General features: G+C 52.3%; 1 protein-coding gene and 1 long non-coding RNA gene across 3 annotated transcripts; one reads left to right on the plus strand and one right to left on the minus strand.

Moving 5' to 3' along the window:
- Nucleotides 1–947: 947 nt before the first annotated feature.
- On the minus strand, nt 948–25,945 carry RHCG (Rh family C glycoprotein). Of its 2 annotated transcripts, none has more exons than XM_019011269.3 (11): nt 25,685–25,945; nt 16,102–16,288; nt 12,376–12,526; nt 9,579–9,726; nt 8,645–8,811; nt 7,121–7,258; nt 6,783–6,919; nt 6,348–6,472; nt 6,021–6,094; nt 2,264–2,405; nt 948–1,397 (listed from the first exon to the last, which is right to left on the minus strand). In XM_019011269.3, exons 1-10 carry the CDS (start codon nt 25,866–25,868, stop codon nt 2,277–2,279), a joined length of 1,440 nt encoding a protein of 479 aa, XP_018866814.2. In that variant the 5' UTR covers nt 25,869–25,945; the 3' UTR covers nt 948–1,397; nt 2,264–2,276. The 2 variants fall into 2 exon arrangements, with proteins under 2 accessions (XP_018866814.2, XP_004056786.2); XM_004056738.3 differs by having other exon boundaries at nt 2,253–2,405.
- Nucleotides 25,755–26,469, plus strand: LOC129526908 (uncharacterized). Its single transcript, XR_008671705.1, has 2 exons — nt 25,755–25,827; nt 26,313–26,469. It is a non-coding gene; the product is annotated as an uncharacterized lncRNA (long non-coding RNA).

The following is a 26,469-nucleotide window of genomic DNA, read 5'->3' on the forward strand; positions in this document are numbered from 1 at the left end:
AGATCCCTCCTTCCCCTCCCCCCTGCACTGGTAAGAGGCATGCAGCCGTGTGTGTGTGTGTGTGTGTGTGTGTGTGTGTGTGTGTGTGTGTGTGAATTGCAAGGGGGGGGAGGGCGGAGTTGGAGGCTGAGAGACCTCCTCCCTTTTCCCTCACCCCTTCTTCCCAGGAGCCTTTGCTCCACAAAAGATCCGGATTCCAAGTCTTATTCTCCAACTGGCACACTTCTGCCTCACATCTCTTCTAGCCAGTAGCAGACTTCACCGTGTTAATTCCTACCCATGGGTCTGTGCCCATGCTGTTTCTTTGCCATCCTTCTGGTAAACTCCTATTCAGCCTCCAGAACCCTGCTCAGGTGGCCCTGCTTTGAGAAGCCAACTGGGTACAGACTTCCTGTCCAGCCACACCTGTCCGAGTTCAGCATGGATTCTGAGGGTCCGGTCTGTCTCCCAGCTAGACTGTGAGCCCCTGAGGGCAGGAAGGTGTATTACTCTGCCCAGGGTGGTGGTGAGCCTGGGAGATCTACCCTCCTGAAACCTTACCCCACTGTCCGGGGAAAAGAAGGCTGGCTTGGCAGAGAGAAAGAAGGGAAGGGATGGGGAGGAGGAGACGGGCCCAAAGGAGCCCTCCCTCCCTTCTCCCAGCCCTGGTGGAGTGCCCAGAGCAGGACCACATGGAGGGCACAACAGAGATGCCAGCTTTCTCAAGGGCTGAGTTTCTGGAGTAGCTGATGGAGGGGCCTTGAAGCAAGACCCTAGCCCAGAGCTGAGCCCTGCTGGGTGCCCCAGGCTGAAGGCAGGCTCTAGCACCCAAGTTCTGCCTGTTCAGCCTGCGATGATTTTCCTTGCAGTGTGGGTGGTACCCTTGGATGAAGGTAAGGGCTGGGGCAGAAGCAGGTCTCTTGGGTCCTTTTCTCTCTCAAACTGGCCCCATTGGGGCATTCACACCATTTTACAAAGGACAACAAGAATGTTTATTCCTGGAGGCTGCCAGGTACACAACACAGAGAGGTCTGGGGGACCCAGGGAGCATAGGAGATGCTGGCCGAGGTGCAGGCATAAGGTAGAAGAGCCTCATAGGTGGTGACTGGCAGCTAAGTTGTCTCCTGGGAGAGCTCAGGTTCACCCACCAGGTCCCAGCCCCACTTTGAGCCAGTTTTTCTCCAATGTGGCCAAGATCCCAGGCAGAGGCAGAACTTCTGCAGCCAGAACCCGGCTTGGATGCCCACTTTGTAGCTTCTCCTTCTCCATTCTCAGGCAGACCCCCTGGGATGAAGGGGAGGGCAGGGGTGGAGGCACCTTGAGGCCAAGCCAGCAGGTGGGGGTGCTGCTTGCTCGCTCTTGCGTCCCTAGCTAGGTCAGCACCAGCTCCTCTGGAGCCCCAGGACAGTCTGTGGAGCCTGCAGGGAGACAGCCAAGAGCAGCGGGTCACTGCCGGGTCCTGCTGTAGCCTCTCAGGCACCATTTTCTTTTCTGGATGGGGTGGACATTAAAGGCAACTGGGCATAGCCTCACCTTCCTCTTTCCTGGCACCCTAACATCCTCTCTTGCCACATCACTCAGGCCCCAGACCCAGCTATTGCCAAGCTCTGGCCTCCAAAAAAGTTAAATAACAATAATAAGAACAGTAACAATGACCAGCAAGGACCCCGGTTTTTCCACTTGCTAGTTGTGTGATCTTGAAGAACCTGAACTTCTCCGAGCCTTAGTTTGCTCATCTATTAAAATGAGGGCAGTAATTCTACTTGCCTTGTAGAGATCTTGGGAAGGTTAGATGTGAAAGCCATGAGCAAGGGCTTGGTGCATTCCACAGAGGAGGCAAAGTGTTAGTTGATGGAAAGAAAGAGGGGAGGGTGTGTCTCATCTGAGCTGAGCAACTGAATACAGCCAGACCTGTCAGCTTCATTTTTATAGGTGAGGAAATCGAGGCCCAGTCTCTGGGGTGAAGAGATTCTCAAAGTCACACACCAGCAGGCACAGTCACAAAGCCAAGTGTGCCCCCAGGTCTCCTTCCATATTCCTTCCAGGCCCTTGTGCCTTCACCCGTTCCTGTGTCTGTCCTGGATGCACGTTGTCTGACTCTAAGAAGCTCCCCTGCCAACCCCGTGTGCCCACTGCACCTCAGGCAGGAGGGGTGGAAGCCCTCATTTCTTGATGTTTGCTTTTTGCCTCTTTGCTGGTAGCATCTGATTCTGAGAGCTGGGCCCCCACTGGGAGAACCTCCCTGTCATTCCCCAAGCCAAGCCCATGCTCACCTGCTCCTCACCTGCCCTGGGAGCCTAGGGTACCAAGGGTACCGAGGAAGCCATGGGTAGTGGGGACACCATGGGTACTGAGGGTACTGAGGGTCCTGAGGGCTTGAAGGTGGGGTCCTCAGGGATGTAGACGGTGCTGTTCCCTTCAGGCATCTGCAGAGAGAGGATGCAACTTCGAGGGCCCTGTCCCAGTCCAGGCAAGGGTGTCCCTGGTGACTAGAACCTCCTGGAGCTGCAAATGGTGTGTGGCGAGCGCCACCTTGTGATCGCCGTGCGGATCACATGCCACGGAGAGCAGGGTGGTCCTTCAACACAGGTGTCCTGCCCCTACCCTATATTAGGCACTGTCCTGGGTGCTGAGGCATGGCAAGGATGAGACAGTGTCCTTGCCCCATGAGAGCAATGGTGAGGCATTCCAGTGAAATACCCAGTGACAGTAAGAGTTGTAAATGCACACGACAGGCTTATAACCCAGCCTGGGGGATGCTGAGAAGTTGTGCTGAACCCACTTTTAAAAGATGAATTGGAGTAAGGGGCAGAGGCGGTAAAAGGCAGTATGGCAAGCTCTGTAAACTGCAGACAGGTCCGAAAATGGGGTGGGGAAGGTGCAGGGAAGGCCAGAAGTGGGTAGAGAGGTGGAGGGCAGGCAAGGCAGGTCAGCCCTGCCCTTGCCCCATCTGTGGTCCTGGGGAACACTGGTCCAATCCCCATCCTGTGAGAAGCCACCTCACTCCCAAGGTAAACCACTCAGGGCCTCAGGAACTGCCTGATAGTGTTCCTTCCATTGGCACAGAACTTCGTTATTCCCAACCAGGTACAGCCAGCCCTCCATACCCATGGATTTTGTATCAGCAGGTTACACCTATTACAGGTTGAAAATATTTAGAAAAAGCAACAACAAAAAATGACAATACAACAATAAAAATAATACAAACACAAAACAATACAGCATTTACATTGTGTTAGGTATTACAAGTAATCTAGAGATTACTTAAAATATATGGGAGGATACATGTAGGCTTATATGCAAATACTATGCCATTTTATATCAGGGACTTGAGCATCCCCGCAAGAGATCCTGTAACGAATCCCCTGAGGTTACTGGGGGACGTCTGTACTGCTCAAGGTATATAGAGCTGAGAGGTGTGAACTTGGAATAAATTATAAAGATCAAAACAGAACCAAGAGGGAACTTCTACATGCGGGAACTGATAACATTTCTGATTTATTTCATTAGCATAAAATCTGTTGGTTTCTAATTGTGGTGTCTAAAATAGTTTAAGTTCTGACTTTATTAAATATAGAATAGAAATAATTATCCTGTGAGAAAAGAAAGTTTATTAGGAATGTAATAACACAGAACAATTCTTAAGATAGAGCGGTAAGGAGAAAGAGACGGATACCAAATTGGGTGAATAATACAATTTCAACCGTGTAAGAAAAATCTATTCAGAGAAAAAAAGATGGAAATATACCAGAAAATATTAATATTGCTTGACATAGGGTGACGGGATTTCTATTTTTCTGTATTTCCAGATTTTCTTTCATGAGCGCTTAGTCATTTTTATTTAAAAACATTTTTAAAGAGTTAATTTAAGAGACATTCGTTATGTGCATGAAGTTACCTTATAGTAGATATTAGTTAAAATTACCCTTAAAACTTCTGGTATGGTTTTAAAAATACAGAGCTAAGTGAAAGGCATTATGGGTGGCCCCTTGTCCCAGGAGCCACAGACACAGGCCGGTCCTCACCCTTGTCATGAGGGGACAGTGCAGGAGGCATGAGGGGAATCCTGCCATCCTGCATCATCCAATGGCAGGTGGGCACCTCCAATCATGATTCATGGGGAGAGGCCAGCCTGAAGTCACAGAAAGCCCAGATTGTGGCATGTTTTTAAGGAAACTGAGTTCTGTGACATTCCACCACTTTCATATCTAGAACAATGTTCCTCAGCTGCTGAAAGGGGTGGGATGCTGCAGAACTCAGTTGCCTGCCTGCCTGCCTTCCTTCATTCCTTCCTGCCTTCCTTCCTGCCTGCCTGCCTTCCTTCCTTCCTGCGTGCCTTCCTGCCTTCCTGCCTGCCTGCCTGCCTGCCTGCCTGCCTGCCTTCCTTCCTTCCTTCCTGCCTGCCTTCCTGCCTTCCTGCCTGCCTGCCTTCATTCATTCCTGCCTGCCTTCCTTCATTCATTCCTTCCTGCCTGCCTGCCTTCATTCCTTCTTTCTTTCCTTCCTTTTTCCTTCCTTTCTTTCCTTCCTTTTTTTTTTTTCCTTCCTTTTTGGTCTCACTCTCATCCAGGCTGGAGGGCAGTGGCACAATCACAGTTCACTGCAACCTCTGCTCCCCCCGGGGTTCAAGTGATTTTCCTGCCTCAGCCTCCTGAGTAGCTGGGATTATAGGCATGAGACACTGAGCCCGGCTAAGTTTTTGTATGTTTAGTAGAGACAGGGTTTTGCCATGTTGGCCAGGCTGGTCTCGAACTCCTGACCTCAGGTGATCTGCCCGCCTGGGCCTCCCAAAGTGCTGGGATTATAGGCATGAGCCACTGCGCCCAGTCCAGAACTCAGTTTCTGTAATGGAATCACCTGGGAGCTTGTCATTTGCAGAGTCCCGGTCCCTACTGAATCAGAACCTCTGGGGTGGTGCCTGGGAAGGTCTCCAGGTGGCTCTCATGGAGACTGAAGCTGAGTACTGCACTGTGATTCCTAACCCAGGCTGGGTGTTAGAATCCCCGAGGAAGCTTTAAAAAAATTCTAACGTCTAGACCCTACCCCAGAGCAGTTAAATCCAAGTCTCTGTGGGCTGGGGCTTGGGCTTGGGCTTTGGAATGCTGTCAAAGCTCCCTAGGTGATTCCAGTGTGCATCTTAGCGCTGAAAACCGCTGCTCAAATACAGTGGTGCTTAGACTTGTTTGTCATCAGAATCACCTGGGGCTTGTTAAACCAGCGTGCTGGGCCCGCCCCCTTGTTTTGGAATCAGGATGTCTGAGGAACTTAAGACTTTGCATTTCTCTCTCTCTCTCTCTCTCTCTCATTCTCTTCTCCCTTCCCTCCCCTCCCCTCCCCTCCCCTCCCCTCCGCTTCTCTCTCTCTCTCTGTCTCTCTCGGGATCTTGCTCTATTGCCCAGGCTGGAGTGCAGTGGCGCCATCATGGCTCACTTTAGCCTCCACCTCCTGGGCTCAAGCGATCCTCCTGCCTCAACCTCCAGAGTAGCTGGCACTACAGACACATTTCACCATGTCTGACTAAGTTTTCTATTATTTTTTGTAGAGACAGAGTCTCCCTATGTTGCCCAGGCTAGTCTCAAACCCCCAGGCTCAAGCTGTCCTCCTGCATCAGCCTTCCAGTGTGGGAATTACAGTTGTGAGCTACTGCACCCATGAGAATTTGCATTTCTAACCAGTCTGTAGGTGATGCTGATGGTGCTGGGCACCATACCATGGGGACCATTGCTCTAGAATAAAGCTGACTGAGTCTTTAGGGACAAGAGTAAACTCCAGCTGTAGCCCTGACTATAGGTTGCTTCTGTCACCCCCCTAGGGTGTGCAGAAAGAGAGGTACACATCACCCACTCCAAGCCCTGGGGTCTACAGGGAAGAGTCTTCAACCTCCATGAGACACAGCCTCCCCTGATGAAGAAGTAGGGTAATGTAGGCTCTGACCCCCACCCCCGGCATCTGGGTCCCCAGGCCCCAGCCCAGCTGATGCAGTGGAGGCGGGGAGGGAACGCAGCTGCCCTCCTTCAGGGGGCCAAGTCCCTGGAACTCACCTCCCAGTAGACCGCATCCTCAAAGCAGTTCTCATCTGAAGGTTGTCCCCAGAATGGTAATCTCAAAATGAGCCCTATAGAAAGTTGGAGATTACAGGATGTCAGGAAGTGCCTTCTCTCTGCTCACCCCAGCCATTGCCCTCAGCTGGGAAAATCCTCCTGGGGCCCTTGGGCTGAGGTCCAAATTGTCCCAGTCCTGTAGCCAGAAGTGCAGAGATCAGGGATTCCTGGGGGCTCAGGCTGACCTGTGCCGCACTCCCTTTGCTTCTCCACCCAGGGAGCCCTACAGCAGCACCCCCCTTCTCTGGCTCAGCCATTCCTGCTCACCCACAATGATGCCACCCATCAGGGCCATGGCCAGGGTCACCAAGAGACCATAAATCTGGAACTTTCCCTGTGTTCTTGCGGTCCAGTCCCCCTTGGAACCTTGAAAGTCAAAGGAATGGACAAGCCTGGGGTGGAGACAGGGGGCAGGTCAGGGCCCCATGGAGAGGCCAAGTAACCGCTTGCTGCCATCCCAAAAATGTGACCGGGTACCACGGGCCTCAGCCTTCCCACCCACAACATGGGGACACCGGACATATCAGTTGGCCTCTAAAACTCTAAGGGACAGAGTTTGGGGAGAGAGACCCGTGAAACAATTGGTCCAGAGTGGGGAAGGAAAGGGAGAAAGATGCAGTCGGGTCCCAGAGGAATAGCAGGAAGAAGGGATGGGAGAAGGAAGGGGGAAGCTCCATCCCACCGCACCTCCTCCACCTTTACCCTTCTTTTCCATAGACTTCAAGGCTGGCGGAGGCCGCTGTCACAGCACCCACGATGCCGCCTATGATGCCAGGAATGCCATGCAGATTGTTAATGCCACATGTGTCCTGGATGTGCAGCCGGGACTCCAGGAATGGCTGGAGACGGGAGGTGGGTGCTGCTCAGGCCGGGGGCTGCATCAAGGGTGTGGGGAGGCCGGGATTCCAGAGACCCTCAAATACACAGAGACCCAGGATTCTCTAGCCCTCAGCCCCCTCCCTAGGAACCCTCAGCTCACTGTCAGGAACACAAAGACTTCAGCATTCTCCAGCCCCCAGCCCCTTGCCTGGGGCACTTACGGTCAGGTATACAAAACCCAGGGTGGAGATGATGCCGCAGACGAAGCCGATGATGAGGGCGCCGTAAGGCATGAGCATCATCTCAGCAGCGGTACCCACGGCCACCCCTCCTGCGAGCGTGGCATTCTGGATGTGCACCTGGGCAGGGCAGGCAGAGCAGGCAGGAACTCAGTCCTCTCCCTGGAGCACCGGGCTTGGAGGAGCTCACTTGCTGGCTGTGCAAGGGTGCAGCCTGGGTCCTGGGAGCCAGGGATGGCTGGGAGTTCACCTCAGCAAGCCAGGAGCCTGCAGAGGACTTCAGCCCCACCCAGGCTTGCTACAGCTGCTCCCTGTGCCTCTCTGCACATGCCACCCATCCCGCCTAGCAGGTCTGGGCATTTTCCATGTGCTAGTGCACTTGCCGGTGAGCCCTGACAACAAGCACACTGTTGTTTTATGTATACCATGTATACCTGTGTGCCCAGACTAGCATGTCTGAATGTTCTTGCCATGGATGCAAGTCCACGTCCAGTGCCTATGGGGTCTAGACATACGCATGCACCAGCTGCTGCTGTCTGAATGCTAACCTGTACCAGGTACCGTGCTGCTGGCTGTAGGGGTTAGCGCTTTCCATCTCTACAACAAGTCTGCAAGGTGAGGATAGTTATCTTGCAACATTTGCAGATGAGGAAACTGAGGTGAGGGGGGTTAAATGACTTGTCCAAGACCACAGAGCTAGCAAGAGGCAGAAAGTTGTCTTGATCCAGGTTGTGTGACCCCAGAGTCCCTGTCCTTGACCCTATTCCATGTCCCTCCCTGCAGGTGGGTGTGGACACACACAGGTGTGCCAGTCTGTGTGTCTGATTCTCTTCCCCAGGTGCCTGAATCCCCACCTCTCTGCATGGTGATAGTGTCCCCAAATAATGGATACTCCAGACAGTGTCTCAGCACACATATGCCCATGTCAAGACGCTTGTGTCAGATTATAAGATAGGTTGGGCACAGTGGCTTACACCTGTAATCCTAGCACTTTGGGAGGCTGAGGTGGGTGGATCACCTGAGGTCAGGAATTTGAAACCAGCCTGACAAATATGGTGAAACCCCATCTCTACTAAACATACAAAAATTAGCTAACTTAGCTGGGCATGGTGGCCTGCACCTGTAGTCCCAGCTAGTCGGGAAGCTGAGACAAGAGAATTGCTTAAACTTGGGAGGCAGAGGTTGCAGTGAGCCGAGATAGCGCCACTGCACTCCAGCCTGGGTGACAGAGCGAGACTCCATCTCAAAAAAAAACAAAAAAAACAAAAAAACAAAAAAAAAAACAAGATAAAGAATTCTCAAAAAAAAAAAAAAAAAAAGATAAAGAATATCCTTGCTCTGGGTGCCGCTGAAAACTGGCCATGTACTCAAAACAAATAATTTCTCCCCCAGCCTCATCTGCAAGATGGGTGTGATGATCCCCTCCGAGCTGTTGGTAGGGCATGGTGATCAGCGCCCTCCAGGCCCAGGCAGTCAGAACCACACCCCCAATGCCCTCATGCTCACCATGTCCAGCTTGCCCTTCTTGTGCAGGGCACTGGATATTGCCACCGAGGTAAGCACGCAGGCTGCCAAGGAGCAGTAGGTGTTGATGGCCGCTCGGTGCTGGCTGTCCCCGTGGTAGGATATGGCTGAGTTGAAGCTGGGCCAGTACATCCACAGGAAGAGGGTGCCTGGTCAGACCAGACAGGCCCAATGGGCCCGGGAGGAGAGGCATTAGATACAGCCCCACAGCTCAGGCATGCATCCTGTCCTTTAGCTCTAGAGATGACCCCACACCCAGCTGTTTCCACCTCTGCAGCTTTAGTCATGCAGGGGCTCTTCCTGGAAGGCCCTCCCTGCCTTCCTTAACCCCCACTTAGCCTTCCACACCACTCCAGGAAGTCTACCCTGACCCCCATTTCTGGGCTAAATGCCCCACCCTGTTCCTACAGTGCCAGGAGGGAGAATCTTTTCTCTACTGTAGGGAGATCCTCCAGGTGGCACTGCTGTCTCTTCCACTACACTGTGAGGAGCTCCTGGAGGGCAGGGCTGGGTTTTGAGAGACCAGAATGGGTGTGGTCAGTGTCCTCTCTGGAATGAATGGACATAGGAAGTGGAAATGCACATCTTGCCCTAGCCCAGGGGATGGAGAGCAGCCCCTGGTTACCACTGTGTCTGCCTTGGGGCATTCTAGGGGAAATACAGGATGAGTGACCAACTTCTTTCAGCTTCATGGGGAAGGGGGACAGACATGGGATTCTAGAAGTATCTACAGGCAAACTCTGTTTGCCCTTCCCCCAAAGAGAACTGGCAGCCACGCACCATACCACGTGGGGATCAGGTCTAATCATGGTGGCCTTCACCCATCATGGCCGCCTTCACCCATCATGGCTGCCTTCAGCCAGCATGGCCAGCTTCACCCATCATGGTGGCCCTTGGTCATCATGGTAGTTCTCACCAATCATGGCAAAGAGGTCCGACTGGTACACAGAATTCTGTCTCTCCTTGCTCTGCTCTAGGTTGCGTCGGTAGAGGATCCGGGTCACCGTGAGCCCAAAGTAGGCCCCAAATGTGTGGATGGTCATGGAGCCTCCTGCATCCTTCACCTGGGGTGCAAGGGGCCTGTCAGACTCTGGCACCTTCTCTCCCTCCCTCCTCATTGCCGTCCCTGTCTTGCCACACACACACACGCCCAGAGCTCCAGCTTTCTCGGACTCTTCAGGGTGCAGGATGGAGCCTAGGACCTTCACGGACCAATCAACTGGTAATGGGGAGAAGGTAGGGATTCCCATCAGCAAAATGCCAGGGTGTCCTTGCCCAGCAGATTTGGTTGTTCCCAGATGGGGAAACCCAGGCCTGGAGACGGACTTGCTCATACCGCTGGAGGAGGTAAGGCAGAGGCAGAACTGAGGCAAATGACCTACCTGCTTTGTCACCCACTGGTTTCCACCTCTGTGCCTCTCATTTGACAAGCTCTGCATTTACACCACCTGCTAGTGCCGTAGCAGGGCTGTTGTCAGGATTCATGCAGGCGACTTGCCCCTGGCGAAGGCCTGGCACTTAACAGGTGCCCGATTGATGTTGGTCCCCCTCACACTCACCTCCCCTTCTCTTTAACCTCCTCCTTCCTCCCCACCCAGAACCAATTTCAGATGAATAGAATCACAGACTCACTCCTTCACTTTAGATGGGGGAAACCCAGCCAGAGAGGTAAGTGTGTCATCCAAGGTCATAGAGCTGGTTGTTGACAGGGCTGGGATTCTCGACTCCCAGCCTAGCAGATGCCTCTACTAGCTGTGTGACCTTAGGTGAGCCCCTTAACCCCTCTGAGTCTCAGCTTTCTCATCTATAAAATAGGGGTAAGCCAGGCACAGTGGTGGCTCATGCCTGTAATCCCAGCACTTTGGGAGGCCAAGGCAGGCGGATCACCTGAGGTCAGGAGTTCAAGACCAGCCTGGCTAACATGGCGAAACCCCGTCTCTATTTAAAATACAAAAATTAGCTGAGCATGGTGGTGTGCACCTGTAATTCCAGGTACTTGGGAGGCCGAGGCATGAGAATCGCTTGAACCCGGGAGGCAGAGGTTGCAGTGAGCTGAGATCATGCCACTGCACTCCAGCCTGGGCAACAGAGTGAGACTCCATCTCAGAAAAAAAAAAAGGGGATATGCATACTGAGATTCAGTAATGCAAAGGACTGAGAGATGACCCTTGGAGGCAAAGGGAACAGCAATTGCAAAGGCCTTGAGGTGGGACCCAGCTTTGTGCCTGAAGAGCAGACAGCACACTATGACAAAGCACAGGAAGATGGGGAGAGAGTAGACAATAAGAAGGGGAGAGAGTAGACAACATGTGGAGAGAAAAGTTGGCGCCAGAACAGGAAGTGCCTTATAACAAGTTTGAATTTTCTCCTGAATGAAATGTTAGAATTGCTGATAGATTTTCAGTGGGTGAATGGTCTTCTATGCATTATTTATTTATTTGTTTATTTATTTATTTTTTTTGAGATGGAATTTTGCTCTTGTTGCCCAGGCTGGATGGAGTGCAATGGCGTGATCTCGGCTCACCACAACCTCTGCCTCCTGGGTTCAAGCGATTCTCCTGCCTCAGCCTCCCGAGTAGCTGGGATTACAGGCATGCGCCACCACACCCGGCTAATTTTTGTATTTTAAGGAGAGACAGGGTTTCGCCATGTTGGCCAGGCTGGTCTCGAACTCCTGACTTCAGGTGATCTGCCTGCCTCGGCCTCCCAAAGTGCTGGAATTACAGGCGTGAGCCACCACGCTTGGCCTAATTTTGTATTTTTAGTGGAGACGGGGTTTCTCCATGTTGGTCAGGCTGGTCTTGAACCCCTGACCTCAGGTGATCCGCCTGTCTCAGTCTCTCAAAGTGCTGGGATTACAGGCATGAGCCACAGTGCCTGGCCTCTTCTCTATGCATTATTTATAGGGCACTCTGGCTGCTGGAGATGACTTTCCTTAGGGGCAAGGAAGGCAAGAATGCAGCCGGGGAGATGAGTCAGGAGGAAGAGATATGGTAGCTTGGACTAATCTGGTAGCTGAAAAAAACTACAAAATGAATGACTGAATTTAGGGTGACCTAAATCACTCCCTGCCAAGGAGGGGGAGTTCCAGACAGAGTCCAAACGTAGAAGAGGAGGGTGCTAAGAAAAGGGTTCAGTTTCTACGTGAGATCCCCTACTGTCCAAAGGCACCAAGGAGGCTTCTGAGATAGAGTCAGAGGTCTAAGGTGCCTCTTATCTGAGCCACTGAATTGACCTCCCCGAGGGAGCAGCACTCCCATCATGGCCCATGTGAATGGCAGCTCTGGTGCTGTGTCGTACACACCATGGCCACCTTGGCCATTCACCTGGGATCCTGTCCTACAGATTTGCCCCTTCAATACACTGGATTCCTTTTCTTGGCAGAGGAATCTGGAAATGTGGTATGTGTGCAAGAGTATGTGCCGGGATATCCTATTCATTCCATGTGATGTGTGGGAAAGAAAGGAGGGGGAAAAAAACAACATTCAAGGAAGCCCTGCTCTGCCCACGTGCTGGATTGATTGGCTAGGTGGACTGTGGTACCTGCCTGGTAGATATTATTACTCCCACTTTAGAGATGAGAAAACTGAGTGACGTTCAGGAGGTTAAGTGACTCGCCAGGCTGGCATGTCTCCCCAGCTGTCTATTTCTCCATACCCTGCTGTCCCCCAAAGCACCCCCACCACCTCATCCCCATTCTGAGCCCTGCTCACCTTTAGCAGGTTAAGAAGAATGAACTCATTCACAGCGAAGAGGGTCACTTGGAAGAAAGTCATGATGAGCAGCTGAATGGGGCTGACTTTACCCAGAACTGCCCCAAAGGCCACGCAGACAGAGGCCACGCAGAAGTCAGCGTTGATGAGGCTGTGGGGAGACAGGCCAGTGGAGAAGCTGGGACAACAGCAAAAAGTGGCACTGGAGGCCCTGGACTTTGGTCATATATGGATTTGGGCTTGTGGCTTAACCTTTCTGAGCCTCAGTTTTATCATCTACACTAATGGGCACCTAACATTTAGAGCTACTCCAAGAATGAAAAGAAACCGCACGAGACAGGACCAGTACAGCAGCACACACCAGATGCCCACCTCCCGTGCAGCCCATCTCAGGCCCCCACTGCTTGCAGACAGCTTGGGCTCAGGGCACCATGTGGTCTGGTTGCTATTGTTGAACACGCCCCATATTTGGGGTCCTTCCCTGCCCTGCAGCTTCTACCTGCTTTTCCAGAACCTCCTTTTAATGCCTCCTCTTTCAGGAAGTCTTCCTGTTTCCTCCAACCAGATGCAGTTTCTGCCTCTAGATCCTTATCTCTCACTCTGCACACACCTCTTCTGCTGGTGACCAGGGCCTTGCTATTGGGATCTTTCCTTTACCTTACCCATGAAGAGGATCTATGTCCAGGGAAGAGGCAGGGGGGCCTTCCTGCAGGAAGGAGGGAGCTGGGGTGGTACTGGATGGAAGGAGGGAGCAGGAAGGCCAGCAGGGAGGATGGAGGCAAAGGGGCAGGTACATAGGTCCTGCTCAAGCCTGGACCCTGAACACCCTGCCAGCCCAGCAGAGGGCTGATGAAGAGGCAGACAGCTGAGTGGACATTGTGTAGACCCTGATTCCATCCATGTGCCCACTTTGCCCAAGCCTGGCCTCCTTGTCCCCTGCCAGCAGCAAAGCTGTCCTCTGGATTCCAAGGCAAGACCCTCAGTGTGGCTCTTAGGCCGGGAGAGTTGTTGATGGGGTGGGTGGGGGCTGTCACATCTAGAAGGGACTCCCTTCCCCTTCCATGCTCAGGGCTGTGTGTGTGAGAGAGAGAATGGGGTGAGGAGTGAGAATGAAACTAATTGTAGGGCCAGTTCACTGGACTGTCCACTCCACTATTGCCTCATTCACCGCTGTGTCCCCAGGGCCTAGTGCAGGGCCTGGCTAAATGAGCGATGGCAGTTCCTAACTGCTAGGCTCTGGGGTATCTACTAAGTACTGTATATGCCCTCCTGTGCCATCCCTGAGCCATACAAGACAGGCACTGTCGTTAGCCACATCATTTAGATGAGACATGGAGAATTAGAGAGGCTAAGTTATTTGCCCAAGATCCCATAACTGCAGCTGGAAGATTCATCTTGATAGAAGTGACCATTAGAAAGGAGAGAGAGATTGGCCGGCCATGGTGGCTCATGCCTGTAATCCCAGCACTTTAGGAGGCCAAGGCAGGTGGATCACGAGGTCAGCAGTTCAAGACCATCCTGGCCAACATGGTGAAACCCCATCTCTACTAAAAATACAAAAATTAGCTGGGCTTGGTGGCAGGCACCTGTAATCCTAGCTCCTCAGGAGGCTGAGGCATGAGAATCACTTGAACCCAGGAAGTAGAGGTTGCAGTGAGCCAAGATCGCGCCACTGCATTCCAGCCTGAGTGATAGAGCAAAACTCAGTCTCAAAAAAAAAAAAAAAAAAAAAATGGAGAGAGAGAACAGAAAGGCCCATCCCTTGGGCTATCAGCATTTGGGAGATGGAGATCCAGATGCCACATCTCAGGAGGGCCGAGGAGGCTTGGGCAGGGCCTGAAGAGGGGCACTTTCTACAGTGACAGATGGGACTTAGAAGACTCTTCAGCAGGGACAGGCCAGAAGCCAGGCAGAGGGTCCACATCTCTGGATCCACAAGGTCAGGTCTGGGGACAACATGCTCATCCCAGCCCCGGGCACCAGAAATCAGCTCCAAGTCAGGTGCTGAAAAATCAATCTCCTGAGAGCCAATTTGTCCAAACTCAGTTTTTCAAGTGACCAACTTGCTGAACAACTGCTTCACCAAAAGCCTGTTAACTCACGGTTTGTAATAATTCCCTTTGAATTTTTTTGAGATTAAAAAAATTCATTTAGCCATAGCTATTTTGCTGTGGTGGCCAATGATATATATTACAGGTGTTTTTATACTTTGGATCTATGGTTTTGGGAATGATAATTTCTTGTGCATTTTGAACTTCGGGGTGATATGCGTGTCAAGGGTCTTATACACAAAAAGACTTGTTTACTGGTTCCAACACATATCCAGTCAACTATCTTTCCTGTTTCTCTTAATTCGTGGATTAATTATCTGGCTTGAATGAAGTAACTTTTTGCAAATATTTGACATGTGTCCTAGATTTCAGACACCTGGTTATCATATCTCGTTGGTATCCTAAAAGTAACAGCAGGGATTTGCCCTTTAAAGGTGGTTTATACCAGTTTGCCTCTAAGCCCTTTCTGTGGACAGTTTATGAGTGAGCTAATGAATGTTCATTTTCACACACCAATGATTACTTTTCTCAAATTAATTTTTTTTTCTTGAAGGATGGGAGAATGGAGGAAAACATTTTTTTTTCTTTAGCTGACCTTGTCATGTGTCTACAGAAATAAAAGTCTGTCTAAACTGGACTTAAAGAAGAACCTCCAATAAACTAAAACTTGGCTAAAGCAGGAAAAATCTCCCAAAGGCTCTTGAGTAGGACCAGAGCAACACAAATTGCTATAGGTTTCATAAGTTGCCGTGGGATAGAGAGTTTGATAAATGAGTCATTCAGTGAGCTGACCACTTTCTCCATTGATTTTTTTGGCAAGTTGGCTTTGGGTGAATTTATTTTATAACCTGTTGGTGGTGGTGTGGGTTGGGGAGGTGTGTTGAGGCTTGGAGGAGGTCACCGCAGAACAGAGGGAGGGGCTGAGTCACCTGACAAGAAGGGGCTGGTGGTGCTCATCAGGCCAAGTCATCATAGAGAAGTCATGAGAAGGATGGAGCTGAGAAGTGACAGTAGGGTGCTCCACCTGTGGAAGCTGAGGAGGGGGCGGGGCTTCAGCCCTAACACTCCACACCCACACCTGTCTCACAGCTGTTTCCAGCACCTGTTCCCTGGGGTGGGTGGGGGCGGTGAAGCAAGGCAGGGAGAGAGGTACCTCCATTTGGCTGGAGTCCCCATTCGGTGTTTCCTTCACAAGGAGCCTCTGAGGCTGGCGCAGACATCCCAGTTCTCCCACCAGAGTCCCGTGGGCTGCGGTCTCTCGGGACACGGGGCTGGGCGATTTTGATGTGCCGGGCCCGGCCGGACCCTGCCCCCAGAGGAAAGTCTAGCCTCAAGTCCCTGCAGCCTTTGTCGTAGGGGAAGGGAGACCCTCCTATGTATGACACTTGGACGACTCCCACCCTGGAGAATCGCTGATCAGGAAGCGAAGTGAGAGACAGAGAGAGAGAGAGAGAGAGAGAGAGAGAGAGAGAGAGAGAGAGAGAGAGAGAGAGAGAGAGTGTGTGTGTGTGTGTGTGTGTGTGTCTCTCGCAAGCCCAGTGTGGCCCAAAGGAGGAGTTGCCCTCCAGCCTCAAGCCCCGGTCCCGCCGATGGGCACGCCCTCCTCCCTCAGGCTTACCTGCCCAGCCCCATCCCTCCCAGTCCGCCACGCCCCCGGGGCCCGCCTCGCGCTCACTTCTCCACGCCCACGACGATATAGCGGTCTTGTAAGAAGTGGAACCAGCCCTGCATGAGCAGCGCCCACTGGATGCCGAAGGCTGCCAACAGGAAGTTGAAGCCGACGGCGCTGAAGCCGTAGCGCTGCAGGAAAGTCATGAGGAAGCCGAAGCCCACGAAGACCATCACGTGCACGTCCTGGAAGCCTGCGGGGACAGTGCAGCCCGGGACTCGGTGGTCTGGCAAAGGTTCGTCCCAGCCCTGGGTCTGGGCCAGGAAGGCCGGGGTAGCGCCTCAGTCTTCCCCGCCACTGGCGCGTCTCCCTGCTCCACCATCCTAACCCGGTTCCCCCACCCCCACCCCCACATCTGAACCCTGGGGCTGGGCAAGGTAAGCCTCCAGTTCCTTCATAAGGGCCTCTCTAGAAAGGGAGGCGCTGGGGGGGACCCGAGGTGGGCCCCCACCTTAGCCTATTTAAACCACTGGGCTGCAGTGCCAAGAGATTTCCAAACACCCTCCTTGAGAGATGGAAGCTCCTTGGTTCTACCCTCCTCCCTGGGTGGCTCTGCTGGTCCAGGCTGGAGGTGGCAGCTGGGCATCAGAATTTGGGGCCAGGTGTGGGTTACACGCAGGGTCTAAGGTCGATAGTCCAGACCGTCTGAGGCTATGATGCCCTGCCCTCTCCACCGCAATCCTGTTCCTTTGCTATGGAGAATCAATGCTCATCTGGCCAAGGAGTAGCCTGGACAGGTCAAGCACGTCAGTTATAGCTGATCACATCCCCATATCCCACCACTGACTCCAGCAGATACACATCCCCGCATCACTGAGACTTGAATTTGGACCCCGGTTACTCCATCTTCTGGGTGGATGACTCTGGGAAAGTTAAGTATTTTAACTCGGGGCTTGGCACCTGCTTCTGCAATGCTTACATCACAGATGTTGTGGGGATTAAACACAGATGTGTATGTAAAGAAGCATCTAGCACAGTGTCTACCCCATAGTAGGTGATCTAAATGGGCAGATGTCATCGTTTATGTTCACTCAGGCATGGCCTAATTCTGAGTTCTGACCCAAGTCTTCTCCAACTCACAATGTGGCCTTGGCAAGCCACTTCCCTTCTCAGAGCCTCAGTTTTCTCAACGACCAAACTAAAGGGGTGTATTAGGATGATCTTAACTGCCCTCTCAGCGCTTATGTTGCATGGTTCTCAACTCCAAGAAAATAACAGAAGACAAAGAGCTTTGAGAAGCAAAGAGAATTGCAGAAGCATAACACACAAATAGGAACCGCAGATGTCACAGGACACAGGGGCCAGATGGAAGGGCTCCCACTGGCCAAATCTGGGACAATCTGAGCACCAAAGCAATTATGTGTTATAATGAATTAAAACCATTAAAAAAGGAACTCATGAGATCATACTGATAATAAGTTGGTAAACAAATAAATGAGGTAGCAGATAGGGCTCTTGCCTACAGTAGAATGCTGAGGCTACACTGTTAAATATGGAAAAAGTGCTAGAGTTGGAAAATCATCATTTTCATGGTAAAGATTCAATCAGTGGATGCTAAATGCAGGGGGAAATTTTGAGTAGGCACAGGACATTCGCATTGTCTTAAAGGGTTTCCTTATAGACTGCTTATTAGTTGCAGGGGAAGAAAATAACAGTAATTATACTGGGCAACATATTGACTGGGTGATCAAAATTAATATCACTCATGCCTCCACATGTGATACCCTGAAAAGGACCTATCCCCTAGGTGGGATTCTAGCTGAGACTGCAGAACCCAATCTAATCATGAGAAAACATCAGACAAACACAAAACGAGGAACATGCTATTAACAAGGGGAAAGGCTGTATTCTTGAAAAGTATCAGTCATAAAAGAACTTTGAAATGTTCCAGATTAAAAGACATGACAAAAGGTATTAAAGTTAATACCTTACTCTAGACTGGATTCTGTATTTGGTGGGGCTGGGAGAATGGGGGGGGGAGTGCTATAATGGTCATTATTGGGTCCATTGAGAAAATCAGATATAAACAGATTAAGATATTATATTAATAAGATATAAACAGGTGAAGATATTGCATTAATGGAAACTTATGAAGCTGATTACTATGGTTATGGAAGAGAATATCCCTGTTCTTAGGAAATATACTGGAATAGTTAAGGGTAGAGGGCCATGACGTATGTGACTGACCCTCAAATGGTTCAGAAAAACAAAGCGCACATGTGTATGTGTGCATGTGTGTATGTGCGTGTGCATCCGTGTAGAGAAAGAGTGAGCAAATAGCTGAGTGTGAGTTAGAGTATACAGTGTTCTTTTATTGTTGTTGTTGTTGAGACATAGTCTCACTTTGTCGCCCTGGCTGGAGTGCAGTGGTGCAATCTCAGCTCACTGAAACCTCTGCCTCCTGGGGTTCAAGCGATCCTCCCACCTCAGCCTCTGCAGCAGCTGGGATTACAGGCATGTGCCACCACACCCAGCTAATTTTTTTTTTTTTTTTTTTTTTTTTAGTAGAGACAGGATTTTGCTATGTGGGCCAGGCTGGTCTCAAACTCCAGGCCTCAAGTGATCTGCCCATCTTGGGCTCCCAGAGTGCTGCGATTACAGATGTGAACCACTGCACCCGGCCAGAGTGTAGCTTTCTTTGTGCTATTTCTGTTTGAGAAACTTTTTGTAAATTTGGGATTATTTCCAAGTAAAAAGTCAAAAGGAAAAGAGACTTCAGGGCCCTGACAGGCCTGTCCCAGCCCCGCCCACCTGTCTCCTGGGGGATTCCTATTCCCTCACCCACCAGCCTCCCAGGGGATCTCTACCTCCCCACATCTTCACCTCCCCTGGTGCTCCACCTGCTCTGGCCTCCCTTCTGCTTCTCAGTCCCACACTCTAGGGTCTTTGCCTATGGTGTTCCCGCCACTTGGGATGCTGTTCCTGCAGAATGGCCAGCAGATCTCAGCAAATTGTCACCTCATTAGAGAGGCCTTCCTGACCACCCATTTAAGATAGGTTCTCCCCCTCTGGCACCCTGTTTTCTTTCCTAGGTTCTCTCCCTTATGGCATCCTTTTTTCTTTCACGGTTCTTGTTATAATTTGAAGTTACACATTTGTTTGTCTATCCCACTATGCTATAAAACTCCAAGAAGGCAGAGCCATGCCTGTTTTGTTCACTGTGGTATTCCCAGCACCTAGGAGAGTGCCAAGGTCGACTCTCAGTTAATAGCTATGGATGAATGAATGATTGTTATTGTCTCAGAAGCACCCGGGTGTGCCAGCTGAGCAGTGGTCCAGGAGCTCAGGTGGGATTTCACAGGAAGGGCTGCAGCCCCCCTCAGTCCGCCTTCCACCAGGAGGGCTGACAGGTTCTGGTGCCCACTGCAGCCTGGCCAAGGCTGCAGGAGCAATGCTTATGGCACAGCTGCCTGCACCTTGCCTGCCCTCATCTGTTTCCCTTCCAGGCTTCCCTGAGGCCCAGGCCAAGGCCACAGACCCCTCAGCTAGCAGCTACCTGGAGGAGGCTTAGGGGGCTTGGCACACTGAAGGGCAGGGGTACAAGCCAGTGCGGGAGAGCTGTGGGCCCTGCCCCAGGGTGGTGCTCTGAACTTCCCTCTGAATTTAGCATCGGTGCTGAGTTTACATGAACAAATACACCTCGGCTTAGGTTTCTCAATGTGCGCAAATGATTTCATGTATGATCGTGTTGCAGGGTTTATCACATTTCTAACTGTTGTGGAAGAAATTGAGCTGATGTATGTGAAGCACCATAAATGGTATTATGGTTATTCTGGGAAGAACTGATGGGTGACAGACTGGAAGAGAGGTGTGAAAGAGAGGGAGGTGACAAATTCAGATGACAATTCCAGAAGCGGGGAGGGGAGTTGGCAGGATGACAGGATGGCAGTGCTGTTGACAAACACAAGGCAGTGGGAAGAGGTTGCTGCGTGGGAGGGAGGTGCTGGGTCTGGCCTGGCCGTGGTGAATTTCAGATGACCAGGGGGGTGAGGGCTGGGCTGGTGGGCAGGGGTTAGGGGGAGAAATGGAGCCTGGCTGTGGGGGCTTGGAGCTGAGGTCTGAGATTGGGCAGGCCTGCAAATAGAGCTGTGAGTTGCAATATGGGAATGAAGGGAGAGAGAGACACAAGCTGAGAACTGGCTGTGCCTTGAAGCTAGCAGAGAAGACGAAGGACACGCTGGCAGGGAGGTGGGAGGAGCCCCTGGGGAAAGACAGCATCACCGCAAGTGGGGTCCTTTCGATGAGAAGGGTGTCAGTTGCCTGGTGGTATAGAGGCGACATGCTGGCAGGGGCGAAGCTGGAGAGGACCAAGGGAGCCGCTGCTGCAGGGGAAGGTGTGTGTGGTTTCAGGGCTGCCTTGGCCTCTGTGTGGCCTGAGAGCAGGAGCAGGGAGCCCTCGCTTTCCTGGTCCATCCTCCCTGCCTGTCCCCTCTCAACCTGCTCTTCTCTCTGCTCTGGTGGGTGCCCTGTCTCTCCTTTTCACTCTGTCTGGGGGTGTCTCTTTTTTTCTCTTCCCTCCGTCAGGAACACAGACACCCACTTCCTTCTCCTTGGGCACCTCCCCAATTTGTCCTCTTGCTTCCCTTCTCTTTATCTGTCAAACTGGTCTTAATTCAGCATCAAAATGTATCCATTTATTAATTTCTGTTTCATAAAGTTTGATGCTACCTAAAATGATTTTTAGGCTGGGCGCGGTGGCTCATGACTGTAATCCCAGCACTTTGGGAGGCCAAGGCAGGTGGATCACTTGAGGTCAGGAGTTCGAGACCAGCCTGGCCAACATGGGGAAACCCCATCTCTGCTAAAAATACAAAAATTAGCCGGGCAAGGTAGTGCACGCCTGTAATCCCAGCTACTCGAGAGGCAGAGGCAGGAGAATCACTTGAACCCGGGAGGCGGAGGTTGCAGTGAGCTGAGATTGTGCCATCGCACTCCAGCCTGGGCAGCAGAGTGAGACTTCATCTCAAAAAAATAAAAATTTAAAAAAAAAAGATTTTTAATAGTGACGATTTGAGGGTCCAAACCGTATGGACCTTCAGCAAAGGACAGAACTTCTCAGATCTACAGGTTCTTTGTCAGTCAAATGGGAGATAGTAACAGCCCCTGGACAGTGCTCACTGCAGAGCTTTGTAGCACACATGTAATGGTATAACCCAATCAAAGCCCTATGCGAAGGCAGCTGGCTCTTTAGCAATTGCCCCCTCATATAAGTTATTATTTCTCTTTTCCTCTTTCAAGACTGACAAGGTTGCATTGGGTTGGCAACTTGCTGAGGGTCAACAGAAGTTGACCCTCAGTCTCCCTCCCCAGCTTTGGTGACTCCAGCTGTGCTGCCCAGAACTGGCTTCCTCAACCTGGAGGTCCCTGATGGGGTAGGGCTGGCACTCTGGCCTCCAGGGGACACCAGTACCCAGCTGTTCTCCCTCTCCCCTTACTCCCAGTACCCAGCTGTTCTCCCTCTCCCCTTACTCCCAGCCCCCAGCCCCATTCTAGCTCCTGCTGCTTCCCTCTGTAGACGAGTCCCCCACCAGGCTGGCTGAGTCTAGGGGAACAAAGTGTCCCACACTAATGGGCCTCTGCAGCCCTGCCCTCTGCTGCATCAGCACACGAAGGATGGTGCCCTCCAGGGGCTGGGTGCTGCCCCCCTCCCCCTCCCATTCGCAGCCCAGCCTAACTGTTTTCTTGGAGACCTACTGGCCAGTTCCCCAATTCCCCCAAGACTCCATGCCCACCTCTTCCACATCAACACTGCAAAATCTCCTGGGGAGATGGTCAGGGGGCAGCAATGCCACAGAAGACCCTGGAAAGCAGGTAGGCCCTGGGGTGGGGGCTTGGCTGTGACCCTGCCTGTGCCACTGGCTGGCTGAGAGTGTCCAGCTCCTCTCAAACCTCCATTACCTCCATCACAAAATGGAAATTATAAATGCCCCACCTGACAGGGCAGGCAAAAAGCATTTTGTGATTGGGAAGTGCACAAAAGAATTTAAATGCTATAATAGTTCCAACTAATATAGGGAGAGGTGACTCCACCATGTTTCTAACGAGGTGCTGATACTTACACACCTTCATGGAAGGAGCACTTACTCCCTTCTGGGGAAGCCCAGTGGCAGCATTTACTGTCCTCTCCCTTTATGCCAGGAGATGAGTGCCCTACCAGTCACCTGTCATCTTGAATCTTCTTAGCGATCTTGTATTTTAAATAACATTTCTACCTTAAGATGGGCATGCTGAGGCTCACTGTGGCGACGTGGTTGGCTCTTCCATGCAGTGATGCACCCGAATGGGATCTGTTTAATGCTAAAGTTCCACTGCCTTCTGCCTGTGGGTAAGCTCGTCCTTTATCAAATGGAGCCTGCTTCGGCCTCATGACACAGTCCTTCCGGTGTTTGAAACCAGAGCTTCCTCCGCCCTGGGTCATCTCCCGAAATGTGTCCCACTCCTCCCTTCGTCTTCCAGGGAGCTTCTGGAGTCCAAGCCCTGGTGGCTTCTCCTTGGGCTAGCCTCCCTGAAGCCACTGCCCTCAGCGGTTCACCCAGACCCTGGAGCACCAGCCCATAGGGAAGCTGCGTGTTTAGCAGCCACAGCCACTGCCTGCATCATGGGCCTCCGAGGGCACTGCCAAGGTGAGTCCCCAGCTGGCTCCATGCCTGCTACCTGCTGCAGGGCCCATGCCTGGGGAGCTACCCTCGGGCCAAGCGAACTGGAGCTGGACTCCTCTGGAAACTGGAGATGCCCAGCAGGCTTCACTAATCCCCTGAGTAGAAACGAGGCCCGCACAGCTGCTGATGGCCTGGATCCAGGAACAGGGAAGGCACCTTGGAGCCTGCCCTCACCCCAATCCCCTAGGAATCACCTCGCTGCCCAGGAACCCAGGCTTGGGGACTCACATGGGCCAGGAAGCCTTGTGCCGTCTAACTCCTAACCACAGCCACGGTGAGTGGAGCGGGGGAAAGGGGGAAGGTTGAGACTAGGGAGGAGAGTGGGCCAGGAGTGTGGGCTCAGACCCCAGGGCTGCTCCTCTCGCTCCCTGGTTTCCCAGCTGAGTGACCTTTGCAAGACACTTCTCCTCTCTGGCCTTAGTTTCCTCATCTGTAGAATGGGGGTCATCACACCACCTCCCTCACAGGTGGTGGTGATGATTAAAGGAGAGAATGCACGTGCGGTTGGAGGGGTGGCCACTACTTCTTGCCAAGATTCTTTCCCTATACCCCTCTCCTCTGTTGCTTCCTGCTCCAGTGGCCAAGAGCTCTCCAGGAGAACTAGCAGGGGAAACTCAAGGCCCTCCTTGATGCTGGGGCTCTCACCCTGTTAGCATCCTTACCCCATCCCTTTCACAAACCCTACTCTTGGGCCACACAGAACCACTGCCCCTCCTCGCAACAGCACCCCCTTTTAGTGGCCCCCTTGGCTGCTCGGCTTCTCCCCTCCTCACCATCCACCACTTCCCAGGAAGCCATCACAGATCACTTCTGCTCAGAGCACTTGGTCCCACTGAGGCCCTGGGTGCCACGGTGCCCCTCTCTGCTTCCAAAAAGTCTGGGGACAGAGACCCAGGATATTCAACTTATTTATCCAGAGTGACCATAGCCCTGGTTTGCCAGGACAGTCATGGCTTATCCATGGGTCCCAGCAAATTACTACCAGCACCACCTTCACTCTCAGAGGTGTCCTCTGATGATGATAAATTGTATGATCACACTACAGATAAGCACTTGTTGCATGAACACGTTAAGCTGGGGTGTGAAAGGTGGGTGGGCGAGTGTGGTGGGAGGAGGATAAGAGCTGGGGAGATGTAAGGACTCTACCTCCCCACTGGTGAGGTTCTGCAGCTCCTATTATAGGGTCTCTCTCTCCCTCTTTTCTTTCTTTCTTTTTTTTTTTTTTTGAAAGGGAGAGAGATAGAGATTCACTCTGTCACCTAGGCTGGAGTGCAGTGGTGCTGTCATAGCTCACTGTAGCTTCAAACTCCCAAGCTCAAGCGATCCTCCCACCTCAGCCTCCCAAAGTATGCTGGGATTACAGGTGTGAGCCATCGCACCCAGCCTATTTAAGGTCTTGAGGTCCTCCACTCCCCAGACACATTGAGGACCTGTGAACGCCCATGGGAGTTCTTGCCCCTTATGCTCTGGGGTCAAGTGGGAAGCAAGTGCGGGAGGGAGGGAGAAGAACAGGTAAAGGAGGGTCTCAAGCTTGCCTGCCTCACTGTTTGCTGGAAAGTCCCCCCCTTGAGGAGAGGAAAGGTGGACAATGTGAACAGTGGATTTGGAGCCTGAATCCCAAGGCTGCAGCTGTCTAAGATATCTTTTAAAAAACAGCCCTAAATGGAGCCCAGGAGAAACTGTGGTCTCCCCAGCAGGGGGCGCACCCCTTATCTATTACTTCCCTTCTAGGCACCATGTAACTATTAAATGCAGCCCATGATAGCCATAACTTTTTGGCAGCCACTTAATATGGCTGGCTCCCACCAAGCCTGCAGCCCCCCAAACGCAGTCTTTTTTCATGCAGGCTGCCATTCTGAAAGTGTGCAGTTGTTTTCTTGGAGATAGAGAATCCCCTGTTGCCGAGAATGTCTAAGGTGTGGAGGGAATACCAGTTGATATAGGCGGCTGCTAGAGAGGGGCTTTAGGGTCCCTTTCAAAGCTAACAGTCAATGACTACATGAACACCACCGGCTAGAATAATTGTCATTGGCTGATGGCGGATGGAGTGGAAAATCAGAAAGTACAAGGGCATTCTGATTTTGGGAAGAGCCCCGGGCTGGGAGTCCAGAGGTCGGGCAGCTCAGAGTGACCTTGGGCTAGCTCTCCCTGCTCCTGAGTCCTAGGGCACCTGTGTTTGGTGCTCTTGTAGCAATTGCTCCATTCTGAAGAAAGGATCCCACTGCAACTCTGCCAGAGCTTTACATGCACTTCCTCGCCACAGCCTCACCCCAACCCCTGTGAAGGAGGTCCTACCATTATCTTCATTCTGTAGATGAGGAAATTGAGGTTTAGGAAGGTTGGCATTTGCCTGAGGCCACCCACCTGGTTTGTGGCAAGAGCCACGAGAGCATGAGAGAAAGGGAGGTGTGTGATTGTAGGGTCATGCTCTTAACCACAGCACCGCTGACACCAGAAGATTCAGGGGCGCTTGTTTCCCCTCTCCAAGCTAAAAGGGGGTGGGTGTCCTGGCCTCCTGGCCCACCAGTGGTCCCACAACACCTCTGCCCGCAGCAGGGCTGGCGCTTATTTGGAGTAAGCGCTCCTCTGGACAAGGCAGCCAGGTCATCCACTGCTTGGTAATGGGGCGAGAGGACTCGGATCTTCTTAGGATACCAAGCAGGGCTCTCTGACAGGGTTGTTGGGGGGCTCTGACGGCTGGGAGGGCGGTCAAATAAAAACCTCATCCCGGTGTTTTCCCTACGAGTTTTTCACGGGGAAAAGGAGTTTGTGCACATCTGACAGTTTCCCACGCATGCCCTGCAGAGGCCGGCGAGATGCGGAGTCCGCAGGGTAGATCCCCTCCTCTGCCCCGCTCTGGGCCGAGCCCTTGGCCAGGTGGGGACCGGCGCGGATATGCCTCCGCTGGGCCTGCAGGCGGCGAGACTTACTTGGGTAGCGATAGTAGAATTCGTTCTCCACGTCGCTCAAGTTCTTGTGCGTCCTCTCTGACCACCAGTGGGCGTCGGCCTCGAAGTCGTAGCGCACGAACACCCCGAAGAGAATCACCATAACCACCTGCAGGAGCAGGCAGGTGAGCGGCAGCCGCCAGCGGAGGTTGGTGTTCCAGGCCATGCTGCAGGGGTGCCTGGCCGGGCTGGCAGCGGGCGGTTCGGACGCTCGGAGGCCGGCGGGGCTTTTGAGACCCGGGCAGGGGGGCGGGGCGGCCACGTGGGGCGCGGAGCAGCTGACTCGGGCACCGCCCGCGCGCTCGCCCAACTGGCGGGGGCCCAACCCAAGCCGAGGGCCCCAAAAGATTCCCCGCGTCGGGCTGGGGGACAGCGGCAGGAGCAGAGGCTAAGGCAGTGGGCAGGAGGATCAGGGTGCCCCAAATTCTGTGTGTCCCGTTGATACTGGGGCCTTTCTCCTTTTGTTCTGCTGAACAGAGAAACAGGGGGATCATTGGCCTCCCAGTGAGATCAGAAGGAATTCCCAGACCTAAGTCATCATCATCAACATCATCATCATCATCTGCATCATCATCTGTCCTTTCTTTTTCTGATTATGAAATTCATACAGGGCACATGAAAAACAAGGAATATTTGGGACACTGTCACACAACAGAGCGGCCTGGGGAGACATCTGTGATGTGCTACCCCAGACCTGACCCTGGAACAGAAAAAGGATGTTAATTGGAAAACTGGTAAAATCCAAATAAAGCCTGAAAATTAGTTAA

The sequence above is a fragment of the Gorilla gorilla genome, chromosome 16, assembly GCF_029281585.2.
Source record: "Gorilla gorilla gorilla isolate KB3781 chromosome 16, NHGRI_mGorGor1-v2.1_pri, whole genome shotgun sequence".
Lineage (NCBI taxonomy): Eukaryota > Metazoa > Chordata > Mammalia > Primates > Hominidae > Gorilla > Gorilla gorilla.

Bases quoted from the DNA above. Each gene is read 5' to 3' on its own strand.
- RHCG (XM_019011269.3), bottom strand. From the start codon at position 25,868: ATGGCCTGGAACACCAACCTCCGCTGGCGGCTGCCGCTCACCTGCCTG. The intron at 7,259-8,644 runs GTGAGCATGAGG...TGCCCTGCCCAG, and splicing joins AGAAGGGCAAGCTGGACATG to GTGCACATCCAGAATGCCAC. The intron at 6,095-6,347 runs GTGAGCAGGAAT...AACTTTCTATAG, and splicing joins GATGGGTGGCATCATTGTGG to GGCTCATTTTGAGATTACCA.